The 15,303-nt window shown below is 43.2% G+C and overlaps 1 protein-coding gene and 1 pseudogene across 7 annotated transcripts in view; one reads left to right on the top strand and one right to left on the bottom strand.

Annotated features, from left to right (window-relative positions):
• Positions 1 to 15,303, top strand: part of TLN2 (talin 2) — a 499,060-nt gene that overhangs the window by 278,646 nt on the left and 205,111 nt on the right. For all 7 annotated transcript variants that reach the window (XM_055537745.1, XM_055537738.1, XM_055537740.1 and 4 more), the window contains 4 exons: positions 9,897 to 10,068; positions 12,233 to 12,330; positions 13,772 to 13,901; positions 14,789 to 14,941. In XM_055537745.1, coding sequence (XP_055393720.1) covers positions 9,933 to 10,068; positions 12,233 to 12,330; positions 13,772 to 13,901; positions 14,789 to 14,941 — 517 coding nt within the window. In that variant the 5' untranslated portion in view covers positions 9,897 to 9,932. The remainder of the gene's footprint in view (positions 1 to 9,896; positions 10,069 to 12,232; positions 12,331 to 13,771; positions 13,902 to 14,788; positions 14,942 to 15,303) is intronic.
• LOC129621366 (histone-lysine N-methyltransferase SETMAR-like) lies at positions 1,440 to 2,472 on the bottom strand (annotated as a pseudogene).

The following is a 15,303-nucleotide window of genomic DNA, read 5'->3' as shown; positions in this document are numbered from 1 at the left end:
GTGAGTGTGAATAATTCCTAATGACTAATTTAGAAAAAACATCTGTCTTTCCATGGTGTACCTATTAATTCCACAAACATTTATCAAACATACTTGTGGGTACTGTGCTATGACCTTGAGAGGCATAGGTGGCCATAATGATATAGACACTTGTGTATGCCTGGCAGGCTCACTATATGGGGTCTGAATGTTCAAGGTGAGCCCTAAGGTACCTAACAGCCCAGGAGAACAGGTGAAGTACAAGACCCTGGCTTTTGCTTTGGAGGCACCTCTGGGTAGCTGTGACTACCCAGATGGGTTCTTACTTGTCAGATGAGCTTTCCTCCTTCCTCCCTTGCAGGAGGAGGAGGTAAGGGGTGGAGAGAAGGGGAAACTCTTTCCAGGGCATTTCTTTGAGAGCAGAATCATTCATAGGGGATATAAATACAGATGAATGATAGCTTTTGTACAGGCCCACATTTTATGCTAATTATGTGATGCAAGCTGTTACTAAACAGAATTGTATTTTGCCTGCTGAGAGAGGAGCAGAACCACAGAGCGGGTGAGGTGCAGCAATCATAATTGGGTACAGCAGTCCTCCAGTGGGTCAGAATGGAGTCAGTGGCTGGAGGAAGAGGCTGTGATTGGTGGGTAGCTCTTACTTTTTCATAACCAGGACTCCATTGAGGCGTGGTGGCCTGGCCTTGTGGTCCAGCCAGCTGAGCGCCACTCCTCTACTGTCTAGCAGGGTGCAGAGCCAGTGGCACGGCATATAGGTCACTCTGGGCAGAGGACATTGATGAGCCCTAGGACATGGGCCTACTGTGGTGCCAACCCTGCTCCAGAGGGTGAGATTCTTTTCCCTTTGGGCTCTTGGTATGAGGGAATTCAACCAACATCTAAGAGCAACAGTCCAGGTACCAGCAGTTATCTGATGCGCAAAAATGTTCAGCATCACAGCTCATCCCAGGATAGTTCTGCATTTCAAAAAATCATGTTATATGATTTGAATAAAGATGAACAAGTTTAGTAGACAGTAAGATCTAACTAGGCAGGAATGTCTGTCTTTGCTTCCCTAATGCCTGTAAAAGTACTATTGCTGCTGCTGCTGCTAAGTCACTTCAGTCGTGTCCAACTCTGTGCGACCCCAGAGACGGCAACCCACCAGGCTCCGCCATCCCTGGGATTCTCCAGGCAAAAACACTGGAGTGGGTTGCCATTTCCTTCTCCAATGCATGAAAGTGAAAAGTGAAAGTGAAGTCGCTCAGTCATGTCTGACTCTTTGCGACCCCATGGACTGCAGCCTACCAGGCTCCTCCATCCATGGGATTTTCCAGGCAAGAGTACTGGAGTGGGGTGCCATTGCCTTCTCCGAAAGTATTTTTAGGTTGGTGCAAATGTAGTTGTGGTTTCAGATCATGACTTTTAAATCATTATAACTAGGCTCAGATACATCTTTATTAATCAAAATAGGAACCATTACAGTCAACAAATTTTTGCCAATGAGAAATAAGTTTGTTTATTCCTATAGTATAAAAATTCATTTTTCAGGATTCATTGAACTCTTGGAAAGCATTTTCTGCCTCCTGCTGGTGGTGAAAGCATTTTCCCTGCAAAAAGTTGTCAAGATGCTTGAAGAAGTGGTAGTTAGCGGACAAGAAGTCAGGTGAATATGGCAGATGAGGCAAAACTTTGTAGCCCAATCCTTTCAACTGTTGAAGCCTTGGTCGTGTGGTGTGCAGTTGGGCCTTGTCATGGAGGAGAACTGGGCCCTTTCTCTTGACCAGCGCTCGATGCAGGTGTTGCAGCTTTTGGTGCATCTCATCAATTTGCTGAGCATGCTTCTCAGATGTGAGAGTTTCACTGGGATTCAGAAAGCTGTAGTGGATCACTTTGGCAGCAGATGACCAAACAGTGACCGTGACCTTTTTTGTTTGTTGTTGCAAGTTTGGCTTTGGCAAGTGCTTTGGAGTTTCCTCTTGGTCCAGCCGCTGAGCTCGTCATCACTGCTTGTTGCATAAAGTCCACTTTTCTTTGCACATCACAATCCAGTAGAGAAATGGTGCATTGTTATTGTGTAGAATAGGAGAAGACAACACTTCAGAAGGACGATTTTTTTGATTTGCAGTCAGCTCATGAGGCACCCACTTATCAAGCTTCTTCATCTTTCTCATTTGCTTCAAATGCTGAATGACCTGTAGAATGGTCGACGTGGAGTTCTTCAACAGCTTCCCATGTAGTTGGAAGAGGATCATCTTCAATGATGGCTCTCAGCTGGTCGTTATCAACGTCCACTGGCTGGCCACTGCACTCTTCACCTCCAAGGCTCTCCTCTCCTTTGCAAAACTTCTTGAACCACCACCGCTGTGCTGCATGTTCATTAGCAGTTTCTGGGCCAATTGTGTTGTTGATGTTGTAAGTTGTCTCCGCTGCTCTAAATCCTATTTTGAACTCAAATAAGAGAACTGCTCGAATTTACTTTCTATCTAACATCTTTTTCCTAATCTAAGATAAATATAAAATACCCAGCAGCTAATAAGTCATTAGCAAAAAAGCATAAAGTGAGAAATACACATTAAAATGATGTATAACGTAACCACATTTATTTATGAATATATTTCAATATCAAACAGCAAAGGTCACCAATGTAAAACCGTGATTACTTTTGCACCAACAGCATAATATCTAGTGTATGATAGATGCAAACTAAACAATAAAGTGAAGTTTGCAGCTTAGGCCGTGACTGAACACAGTATGCTGCTTCCAGTGTTTTCCCAACTACCATGACTAATAAATAATAACCACAAACCTTGACCCAGTACTTTCTGTGTGCCTGGGACATGTATGAACTTCTTTAGTTCTCTAGCCATCTTAGAGGTACATTTATTATTGTCTCCTATTTCAGAGAGAAGACTAAGGCAGGTGGCACTTAAATGACCAGCTCAGGGTGGGAGTTGGTAAGGCAGGGGTGGGGGGGCAGTGGGAGTACTTCATGGCCTTCACTTACCAGGACAGAGATCCAAGGGGTGATTGCTCATCTTGACCAATGGTGGGTGTGCTTTCAGAGAGGAGGAGGTCTGGCTGAGCCAGGCTTGTTTGTCCCAGGGTGTACTGGAGCTAGCCTCAAGCCAGCGCCGCTGCCCTCACGCTGGGCTGTTTACAGCTCTCTGGGACTGAAAAGTGTTTACTTTAAAAGGAGAGAACGTCTGCACTTCACCACTGGTTCCATTGGCTCATCTTCCACAGTGGATGGCGCAGAAGGGTTTCTGTCTTGGTCCAGGCAACCTTCACACACGCAGGGCCAAAATGGTCAGAATGAGAAGAGATTTTGCAAAGGAGAGTAATGAGTGTTTTATGCCTTTATACCCTGTCTTTTTTTTTTTTTGGCTTCGCCACGAAGCTTGCAAGATCTTAGTTCCCCTACCAGGGCCCAGGCATTGAAAGCACCAAGTCCTCCTAACCACTGGACTGCCAGGAATTCCTATACCTGTGTTTTAGCAAAAAAAAAAAAAATGAACATGAACTTAAGGTCCAATTTTATAGCAGACATTCCACCTGGGGCAGAAGAAGAACAAGGATAGGAATGTAGAATAGAGGTTCATCAGACACTAAAAGGACTGAAAGAAATAGCACACGTGTTCAGTTCTCTGTCTTCGTGAAGCCAAATGAGAAGCATCAGCCTGGTCGTGTCTCCCAGGCTCCCGTCCTGGAGGGCCAGGAATTAGCAGGAGGGCTAAGAATACAGGAAAGTGGACAAGAGGGTCAGTTATTGTCAGTCAGTGCTGCACTGACTTGAAAACATCACAGTGGAGAGGGAAAGTCGTTTTATCACGTGTCATCAGAGCTGCCTAACTTTCTTTGGGCCTGAGTGGATCTATAGAGTCTTCTCAGGGATGTTGAATACTTACCCATCTATTGCTGACATCTCTAGGCTGCTTTATGCTTTAAGCCTGCTTTCTTTTTGTCGTAAGTCAGGACACTTTATTCCAACAAATGTCCATTCTGCACATCCGTCATGTTGAGAGTAGGGCTAGGAACTTCTCACTGCTGTGCTCCTGGTGGAATGGTGATTAAATCTCTATGCACTTTGGTTTCAAAACTTCACTGAGGGTTTTCTGTGTGTGGGATCCTCTTGCGTGTTAGTAGTAAATATGTCTTTATACAGAATTTTGTCATTTGTAAAGCATTTTATGTACATAATTTACATAAAAAAAAATATTCCCATGTAGGAAATTGTCTGTCTTGTTTCATGCTTTCGTGGTTGGGAACACTGAGTCATAAGAAAAGAGAGAGCCAAGACTAGTAGAAGAAATTGGAGCCTTTTAGTTTTCAACCACTGTGCACAGCTCTTTCAGGGTGACTAATTGGATTTTTTTGTATTTTTGTGTAATGTGTCCCCATGTAGTGAAACTGATGGTTTTTGCAGTGATTGTTTTGAGAGGGTAGAAAAGTTGAACATGGATCAAGTAATGAATCTGGTGTCCCTTATTCTGTTGAACATCTGTCCTGAACTAAGGAGAGTGGCCTCCATCATGAGATATCAGGATAAGGAGATGGGAAGGAGTTAGCTGAGCATCACCTGTCTGCTGGCTCCTTTCATGGGAGTTGGTCACTTCCTGCTCTCTGGAAAGCCGAGAGAGAAGGTTCAAGGTATTGACAGCCTGGGATTGACCCTGGACCGCCTGCTCCCGTCCAGTACCCTTTGCTTGAACCACGGCTTGCCTACTCCTACCTGCTCCTCTCACACACATGCAAGCTGCAGTATGTGGTGAGACACCTGTCTCCTGGAAGTGCACTTAGTTATCCCGGGGCTGCCCCTTGGGCTGTAATAAGGGGGCAGCCAGGGCTATATAGATACTCTGTAAAGTGTGCAGCAAGCATGTGATGAATTGCTTCTGGATAAAGAGCCTTCAACGCATGAATGAGAGCCACTGCCTGTCCCTCCACGCCTTCCAGCAGGTCTCCATACTCGGTGTGCCAGCCCTTCTCCTCGTCTGTCTCGCAAAGCTGCTGCTCTGGCCTTGCCCGCTCCTCTTACCTCCTCTTACCTCCGCTGCTAGACACCTCCAAGCTGTCCAATTCAGCTGTCCACTTTCCTGTATTCTTAGCCCTCCTGCTAATTCCTGGCCCTCCAGGACGGGAGCCTAGGAGACACGACCAGGCTGCTGTTTCTCATTTGGCTTCACAAAGACAGAGAACTGAACACGTGTGCTATTTCTTTCACCTCCAAGCTGTCCAATTCAGCTGTCCTAGCTCAGTGCCCCTCTTCCTGAACTGTGACTAGCATTTAACCCAGGTGATCGCTCCCTCCTGTGTGACACAGCATCCTCTGCCTGCACTCCTTCTCCATACTCCTCCCTCCCCCACCACTAGGCCTTCTTGTGGTCCAGACCTCAGGTCTGTTTCCACTCTTGCTCACTCCCTAGATGATCTTTCTAACCCCAAGGATTTGACTATGATGACTTATACCTCCAGTTTAAAAAAAAAATATTTTATATGTTTATGTGTGTGTGTGTGTGTATCTCTCTGTCTAGCTACCTGCCTGTGCCAGCGCTTAGATGCAGCACGCGGGATCTTCCATCTTTGTTGCAGCATGTGGGATCTTTAGTTGTGGCATTTGAACTCTTGATTGTGGCAGGGGGTATCTAGTTCCCTGACCTGGGATGGAACCTGGGCACCCTCCATGGAGAGTGTGGAGTCTTAGCCACTGGACCACCAAAGAAGTCCCATACCTCCAGTTTTGTATTGGACTCCGCTCTACGTCTCACTGAATACATCCCAAAGAAACTCATTAGTAACTTTTCACCCCAAACCTGTGCCTCCCAGCACCTTTCTCCTCCTCAGTCAATGGCTTCTTCATTTTCCCAGTTGTTTTGGATAGAGATGTTCCTTCACCATCAATTTTTTCTTCTTCTCTTCTTGCCTTCTGCTTCCCAGTGTTCTGGGCTTCTCTCCCATGTTACTCGTTGATTCTGCACCATCTGTCCTAGCGCAGCCCCCAGACCTTCATTTGCCCCTTTCTCCTCGCTGCCCTAGTTCTTCCTCCTGCTGAGCTCCCGTGTGGTCTGTTCTGCTGCTCAATTCTGCTCTCACCCCATGTCATGGCTCTGTCTTTCTATGATTGAGTCTTTCTCTGCTTGGCTGCAGAAACCATCCATTTACTCTTCAGAAAATCCAATGATTAGTCTGGGAAGAGATGCTTCATGCGGGGACACTTATATTGTACTGCTTCCTGTTCTCAGGGAATGAAAAATATTAACCATCCCACTCTGTTTGGTGTATTGTATAAACAGCATCCATGAAATCATTGAGTTTAACAGTCTTTCCCACTGACAGTTACCACCAGCCATGCTCATGGGGCTTTCCTGGTGGCTCAGACAGTGAAGAATGTGCCTGCAATGTGGGAGACCCAGTTTCAATCCCTGGGTTGGGAAGATCCCCTGGAGAAGGGAGTGGCTACCTACTCTGGTGTTCTTACCTGGGGAATTTCTTGGACAGAGGAGCCTAGCAGGCTACAGTTCTTGGGGTCACAAAGAGTCGGACACAACTGAGCCACTTTCATTTTCATGCACATGGATCTCACAGGTTCAGGCATCTCCATAGTTGCCACCAGCCGCAGGGGAAAAGCTAACCCATGGAGTGGTCTGCATCACAGCAGATTTGTCAGTTTATCTCTAGAGCTGTTTTTGTTGAAGTATAGTCGAGGTACAATATGATGTTAGTTTCAGCTGTACAGCATAGTGATTCAGTATTTTTGTGGATGATACTCGATTATGGGTTCTGGGATAATGGCTGGAATTCCCTGTGCTATACAGTAGATCTTTCTTGCTTATCTATTTTATACATAGTAGTTTGTATTTGTTAGTCTCACACCCTTAATTTGTCCCTCTCCTTTTCTTTTCCCCTTTGGTAATCACATGTTTTCTTTATCCATGAGTCTGATTCTGTTTTGCATATACATTCATTTGTATTATTTTTTAAATTCCATGTATAAGTGATACCATACATTTTGATTTCCTCAAATTAGAGAGTTGATTCATTAAATATACCTATAAAAAGAGTTGAGTTGAACCTTATAGGTATACTGCATTTCATAGCACCTTATTTTACTGTGCTTTAAAAAATACTGTGTGTTTTTGTGTGTGTGTTTTTTTTTTATAAATGAAAAGTTTGTGGCAACACTGAGTCACACAAGTCTCTAAGTGTCACCATGTTTCCAGCAGTATTTGCTCACTTCATATCTCTGTTTTCCGTTTTGGTAATCCTAACAGTATTTCAGACTTTTTCATGATTATATTTGTGATGTGACTATTATAATTGTTTGCACTGCACCCGTACATGAGACAGGGAACTTAATTGATAAGTGTGTCCTGACTGCTCTACTGCCCAGCCAGCTCCCTCCCTCTCCTCTGGCCTCTTCTATTCCCCGAAACACAGCAATATTGAAATTAGGCCAGTAAATAACCCTACAGTGGCCTCTAAGTGGGCAAATAAGTGCAAGAGTCTCACGTCTCTCACTTTAAGTCCAAAGCTAGGAGTGATTTCATTAGTGATAAAGGCCAAAACAGACCAAAAGCTAGGCCTTTTGTGCCAAGCAGTCAAGTTGTAAATGCAGAGGAAAAGTTCTCGAAGGAAATTAGAAGTGCTATAGAGAAATCCTTTGTGAAAGGAAGGGTCAGGCAGTACAGCAAAATTCACTGTCGTTTCAAGCAGTGGCCACAGCCAGACTGATCTTCAACCCTACCACCCTCACCAGTCAGCGTTCATCAACATGACCTTCCACCAGCAAAACAATCACAACTTGCTCACAGCTCAGAGAATCGCTAGCATTTTTCAGCAATAAAATATTTTCTGATAGAGTATATGTATTTTCTTTCCAGACATAATGGTTTTATACACTTAATAGACCACATTATTGTGTAAACATGAGTTTTATATGCACGAGGAAACCAGAAAAATCCATGTGATTCACTCCATTTCAGTATCCCACTTTATCGTGGTGGTCTGGAACCAAATCTGCAACATCTCCAAAGGATGCCTGCATATATGGCTTTGTAAGACCACAGTATTGTAGATGGAAAGCCATCAGATATTCTGAATAATTCAGTCTAGCCAATGACCAGACTAGAGTCAATTAATTCCATTTAGAGCAGATTGTCAGCAAATACTGTTGTTTGTTAAGAAGTATATCTTGATATTTCTCAAGTAAGAAATATTTTCATGTTTTCATGGACAGAATTCATGCAGAAGGTAAGCAGAGGTCAGAATGACTTTACAAGTTGGACAGACCAAATGGCTGCTGCCTGAGAGTGTGTGTACACCATGCCCATGGATACCAGAGCTTCTGTTTAAAAGTGTTCTCCATAGCCAAGTGACCAGAGTTGCTTGATATTAGGAAGCTAGTGGTCACTGAGGCTTGCTGGGAAGCAAATCGAGGCTGCCACCCCAGGCCTGGGCCTGGTCAGCCTGTTGTCCTCTCTGTGGCCACCTTGTTGCTTCTTAGGGCTTGCATTCTCAGAGGGAGCTGTGGTGCTTACTTCCTGTAGACTATCTAATGAAAGATAAGAAAGGAGTGTGAGCTTGCCACTCCTGAAGGTTTATTATTCATGCCATTCTAGGATTCTAATAGCTTACTCGCTGTGAAGTCCCTTATTTTGGTTGCCAGAATGACAGTGAGCTGGGTAAGTCTGTGTTGGCTCCTCAGGTGCAGAGAAGTGCCTCCCTTTTGCACCCAAGGCCTGCATTGATAGAGACTGGGCTGGGCTGGGTGTCGGGGGTAAGTTTGGCCAAGGAATAGAACAGGTAATTCAAATAACCTAGAAGCCATCAACTTGGAAAGTGTATTTAATGGTTGGATATAAAATGGCAAAAGAAGGCTTTTGTGAAATAATTCAAACCTAGCCTAAGCACCTATCTATTTTTAAAGCCATTGAACTGGGTAAGAAGTAAAATATCCCAGGCTTTTGTCTGAATGAAAGAACAACTAAATCATCTTTTTCTCTACATTGAGACCCCTGAAGAGTGTGAAGCTGCCTGGCACACCGAGTGTTTAAAATATCTCACTCTGGCCTCATTAGTGATGGCTGTCCATTGGCCGGGCATTGATGTCCGCTCAGGATTCAGTTCTTCTATGAATTATGCAGGACAGACAGCATAGCTCTCTTGTTGTGGGGAAATGGAAGCAGAGTGGCCAGTTGCTATCTCCTGGGGATGGGTCTGGGCCTACAAGCCAAGTCTTCTGGTACAGACGTGGTGCAATTTGGCTGTGAGAAGCACCCCCAGAGGGCAGAGGTGCTCCTTCTCTGTGCCCAGGAGCTGCTGGGGAGGGAGCCTATGATTGAGGGTACTGACAGGTATCTACAGGAGACAGCAGTGGGTGCTCTGCCTCTCACCTGGAGGACATTCACCTGGGAAACTCCTCTCTCCCTTGGGAAAACCCAACAGCTTCCCCAGTCCCTCAGACGGTAGAGAATCTGCCTGTAATGTAGGAGATGCAGGTTCGATCCCTGGGTCGGGAAGATCCCCTGGAGGAGGACATGGCAACCCACTCCAGTATTCTTGCCTGGAGAACCCCATGGACGGAGGAGCCTAGTGGGCTATATAGTCCATGGGGTTGCAAAGAGTTGGACATGACTGACTAACACTTGGAAAAACCCCAAGTAGGGAGCAGCCTGAGGAAGGAGCCTTGGTGAACGCCTGCAGTTCCCTCCTTTTGGAGGCTCTCCTTGCCATGCTGTGGTAACTCCAAGACTGTCTGCTGCTGTCTTATTCTAAATTTTTTAAATTTGTAGTTTTGTCCAAAGCCTTCTCTTTAATTGCCATTTTTCCCTTTTTGATTTTTAAAGCCGATTCAGAGTCTAACTTTTTTTTTGGCCAGGTATCATGAATGTCATGGTTTGCCCCTTTGTGTTTTTCAGACACTCTAAGTGAGAGTCCTCAAATCTCCTGGAAAAATGGTGGCTCTGTCCTTAAAGATTTGTGTCCGCCACTGCAATGTGGTCAAGACCATGCAGTTTGAGCCATCAACGGCTGTGTACGATGCGTGTCGAGTCATTCGAGAAAGGGTACCCGAGGCGCAAACTGGCCAAGGTAGGTCATTGGTTATTTGCTGGCTGCTTGAAGTGTGTTTGTATGTTTTACCCTTGGTAGCTAAGGAAACAGAGGCTCTGCATATGTGCACAGGTCAGCTAGTGTATATGTTTCAAATGAAATTCTTATCCTGGACCTTACTCGCCTCGTATGTAAAACTTGTAATGACATCATTGTAGTTCTGCCAGTGAACCGGCATCATCATCATGTCCCTTTCATATTTCAGCAACGTGTTCTGCAGTTTACAAGTCACTTTTTGGTATAAAGGCCTATAGAGTACAGATGAAGTTGCTCTAACAGTTATTGCTTTTGTGTATCCTGAGCCCTGTTTCTACTGCCAGCAGCCTGAAGAAGACTGGAACTGCCATCAGGACCCAGGGCAAGCATCATATTTCAAGTACTTTGCAGGGGCTTCTAATCTTTATCTCAAACCTTAAAAAAAAATTGTGATACATGTTTTGTTTAATGTTTGGTTAAACCACTGGCCACAGTTAATCTGAGTTTAAACAAGTCAGTCATACAAGTTTATTTTCCATTTCCCTTTGTCTTCTCTCTACATTTCCTTCCTTTATTTAGTGTTTGACTGATGCATAAGAAATTGAGGTTACTCCTGAATTCATAAGCCTTTAGTGTGGAAATGGAATAAAACTTTCCTTAAAAATTGGAATCATAAAAATCAAACATTCAAAGACAGTTATTGTTAGGCATGGGTCTTCTTGAAAAGTTCTGTTACTCACAAAACCATGAATCTTTTGGTCCAAAAGCAATGTCTATATTATTCAAAACACTGTTATTTCTAGATTAACCCACCTCCCCCAAAAAAAAAATTTTCCCAGGTTCCCAAGTTCTGGTTATCCAATCATATCTGATGTTTTTACTTTTCTGTTACTGTTTATTCTCAGACTTTTTTAAACTTTGTTTGAGTTGGATTGCTAAAAAGCTCTGGTGGAGATACAAACCTTTATAGATCTTGAAGTTGTTTTTCTAAGAAACAACAGGAGCTCTGGCCCTCATCTGGGTCTCTGAGGTTTCCTTGAATCACATTTAGGAAGAGACAAATCTTGAGACAGGAAATGATACCGCTTTCCTCCTGCCTCCACCATCTTGTACTTCCTGGGTTCAGTTCAGTTCAGTCGCTAAGTCGTGTCCGACTCTTTGCGACCCCATGAATTGCGGCACACCAGGCCTCCCTGTCCATCACCAGCTCCCGGAGTTCACTCAAACTCACGTCCATTGAGTCAGTGATGCTATCCAGCCATCTCATCCTCTGTCGTCCCCTTCTCCTCCTGCCCCCAATCCCTCCCAGCATCGGAGTCTTTTCCAATGAGTCAGCTCTTCGCATGAGGTGGCCAAAGAAATGGAGTTTCAGCTTTAGCATCATTCCTTCCAAAGAACACCCAGGACTGATCTCTTTTAGAATGGACTGGTTGGATCTCCTTGCAGTCCAAGGGACTCTCAAGAGTCTTCTCCAACACCACAGTTCAAAAGCATCAATTCTTTGGTGCTCAGCTTTCTTCACAGTCCAACTCTCACACCCATACATGACTACTGGAAAAACCATAGCCTTGACTAGACGGACATTTGTTGGCAAAGTAATGTCTCTGCTTTTGAGACAGGAAATGATACTGCTTTCCTCCTGCCTCCACCATCTTGTACTTCCTGGGTTAGATTAAGGGATTTCTTTTCACTTTCATGCATTGGAAAAGGAAATGGCAACCTACTCCAGTGTTCTTGCCTGGAGAATCCCAGGGACGGGGAGGGCCTCGTGGGCTGCCGTCTCTGGGGTCGCACAGAGTTGGACACAACTGAAGCGGCTTAGCAGCAGTAGCAGAAGGAAACAAAAGCCCAGTTCAGTAACAAGAAATTTAGACTGCTTTGTTTCTGGCGTTTCCCTAAACTTTAGACACACCTACTGCCCACTGGTTTTAAGAAATCTGAACCTCGTACGTGGGTGCTGATTTTGCAGTTCAGCTCTTATTCTTCTCAATCTGTTTTAGTCCCAGTGGCTGCTCAGGTTTGGAGAATGAAGTATTTCTCTGGTGAAGGAGACCACCTCCCCCTCCCCACCTCCCATCCTGCCAAGTCAGCAGATTCAAGGGCCTGGAAGTCAGTGATGGGTTCATCATCACTTTACCTTTTATTTTTCCTTCTGTTTTCCCTCCAGCGTCTGACTATGGGCTATTTCTCTCGGATGAAGACCCCAGGAAAGGAATTTGGCTGGAAGCAGGCAGAACACTGGATTACTACATGTTGAGAAATGGGGTATGCTGTTGATCTTTCTTTGATTTTTCATCACTTTCTTCCTAGGCCTTCCATAGAAGCCAACATGATTATGCTTCAAAGAAAAGGAGAGATTGGAAAAATCCATTTTGATTTCAGAGCATTGTTTAATAGTTTTGATGTAATGTATTTTGTAAAGTCTGTCCAGGTTAGTGATAGGAAATATCAACAGTCCAAATTCTTGAAACTTCACAGAGTAATTAAAGCAGCATGAGGCTATGATTTTAAGCTATTTCGACATGCTGTTGTTGGACCTTGGTAGTTATGAAATAGAGCATCTTCCTCTAAGTATGTAGGAGGTCCCCTGGTGACTGGTGATAGAAAGTAAGGATCCAGAGGGAACAAAAAAGTTGTTCATTCTGTCTATCAAGCTATCAGTCTATCTACAATCCTAAAGATTGTCAGAGGTTAAATCATAACCAGTGTTTTGCTTTTATAAAAAGTTCATATTAGCTGTGTTTAATCACTATCAGTAATATTAACAACAAATATGGTTGTGTTGTGGAAGTAGGAAGAAATAATGAGTAAAAAGTAATGAGTAACAGGAAACCATATTCAGTATCATATAATAACGTATAATGGAAGATGCCCTGAAAAAATGTACATTTGTAACTGAATCACTTTGCTGTATACCTGAAACAAATCAACTATACTTCAATTTTTTTTTAATGTGTTATATTCTGTTCAACTTAACTTCTGAGATATACTGGGTTTTGATGTACAGAATAGACATATCAGGTTAGTCAAACTTCTGAGATATACTGGATTTTGATGTACAGAATAGACGTATCAGATGAGTCAGTATTCCATAAATGAGAGTGAAGTATGAGGTGCCGGTTAATTTCCCTTCCAGAGTTCTATTTTTAAGAAGTATCGTAAAAGAGAAATCTCTTATTTAGACATAACTCTCAAACTTATTACCTTTTTGGTTTTGCCATTATCATGAAAACCACTTTTATGGTGATATACCATTACATGAAGAATTATGGGGGCATTATTTATGTCTTTTATAACATATATATATATATATACAAATTGCTTACTACTGTGTAAGAGACCATTGGAGAAGCACAATCTTTTCAAAAAACAAGTAGGCATTTTCCTTTGCTAATTCTCATTACAGCAGATCATTCTCAGCCTTTCAGAAGGACATATGCTACTTTGACTTTACAGAGGTTAGTTTTCAGTAACTGTGAGCTATAAGTAGTACTTCTGGGGGTGCAATTTTACTATCAGATTTTAAAGAAATCTTTATATAAGCAGTTTAGCACTGGAGATTCTGTATTAGTAGCAAAAATCTTGTGAAAAATTAGAAGGAGGGAATCAGAGGGAGCTAGGGAAAATTCTTCTATTAAAGAGAAGTGTCCAAGTTTATTAACTAATTTCCCATGCAACATTAAATGTTTGCATGATTTTGCTCTAGGATATTTTGGAATATAAAAAGAAACAGAGACCTCAGAAAATTCGGATGCTTGATGGATCCGTGAAGACGGTGATGGTGGACGACTCCAAGACGGTCGGGGAACTCCTGGTTACTATCTGCAGCAGGATAGGTGAGCGTTCACATGCCAAGCTTCTGAATTTGGCTTTGTTGTTAATAACATGCTTCTCCTTTTTACACCCACTTTGGGTGTCTGGGCAATTTTGAACATATCATAACTCATTGACTTTGGCTCAGTCCCAAGAGAGTGTGTTCATTTTCCTGATTAGCAAACTGGCTAACTGGTATTGTAAACACTTAAGCATCTCTCTGAGTCACAAGTGAGAGCTTTTATTTCCCTTTCAAAATTAAATGAATTCTCAAATTGAAAATAATGTTTTTGAAATCATATGGTTCAGGCTCCCACCCATGACTGGGAGATTCTGTCTAAGCATCACTGACCCCCATTACCTCCTGAAGACTCATGGGGCCAGCCTATACAATCATATTAGACATTGCCCCCCCGCCCCACCTTGCTTCTATTCGTCTCCTCAAAGAACAAGTCTGTCTCCTTTTATTGGATTGGCTAAAATGTTCGTTTGGTTTTTGGTAACATCTTACAGATGTTGCAATATATGAACCCGCTTGAATATTTGAAGAAAGTGGCCTTTCCTGTCTTATTTTTCTCATCATGAAAATGAAGCCCAGGTCCTTCAGACACTGCTTGTTTGACATTGTCTTACCTTCCTCTGTTCTATTTCTATTTTGTTCTTATTACTCAAAAATTACTCAGGAGACTTTAGCATGACATTGGAATGTGACTTACCTAGTGGAGGACCCTCCTTTGTGTCCAGTTACTTGATGCATGCTCCCTGGAGTGACCCTGACCTTCCACCTTGGCAAGGCTTCTTTCTGTCCTTCATACCCAGGGACTCCTTGGAGTATTATGGGCCCCAGGACGAAAGAGACTGATGGCAATGTAGTCACTAATCTAATTGATAAACTCATTGATAATTTTAGGAATTACAAATTATGAAGAATACTCTTTAATCCAAGAAACAATTGAAGAAAAGAAAGAAGAAGGGACGGGTACGCTAAAAAAAGACAGGACACTGTTAAGAGATGAGAGGAAGATGGAGAAGCTGAAGGCCAAGCTTCACACGGATGATGACTGTGAGTGTCCAGGGAGGAAGTGTGATGTGGGCACATGGGCTGCCCGCCTCTCTCCTCTCCCATAATTTGTATGGTCCAGACAGGGGTCTTTATTCCTTTGTTTTATTTCATCTATGAACATTTGGGTCTATGTCACTAAAAGAAAAAGACCCTTACGGGGGAAAAAAGTGATAATAGCATTTCACACCTAAAAGGCAATCTTTTAAGGTCAAATATATGCATCATGTTTACAGTTTCTCCATTGCCTTCTAAAAAAAGCTTTTTTGTTAGCAGTTTGAACTAGGGTCCAAATAACAAATAAGCTTGGATGAAAGGCTGCTTAACTCTTTTAGTCCCAAGGCTTTCTCTCCATCTCTCTCTCT

The sequence above is a fragment of the Bubalus kerabau genome, chromosome 10, assembly GCF_029407905.1.
Source record: "Bubalus kerabau isolate K-KA32 ecotype Philippines breed swamp buffalo chromosome 10, PCC_UOA_SB_1v2, whole genome shotgun sequence".
Taxonomy (NCBI): domain Eukaryota; kingdom Metazoa; phylum Chordata; class Mammalia; order Artiodactyla; family Bovidae; genus Bubalus; species Bubalus kerabau.
This window is presented reverse-complemented; position numbering and strand designations above follow the sequence as displayed.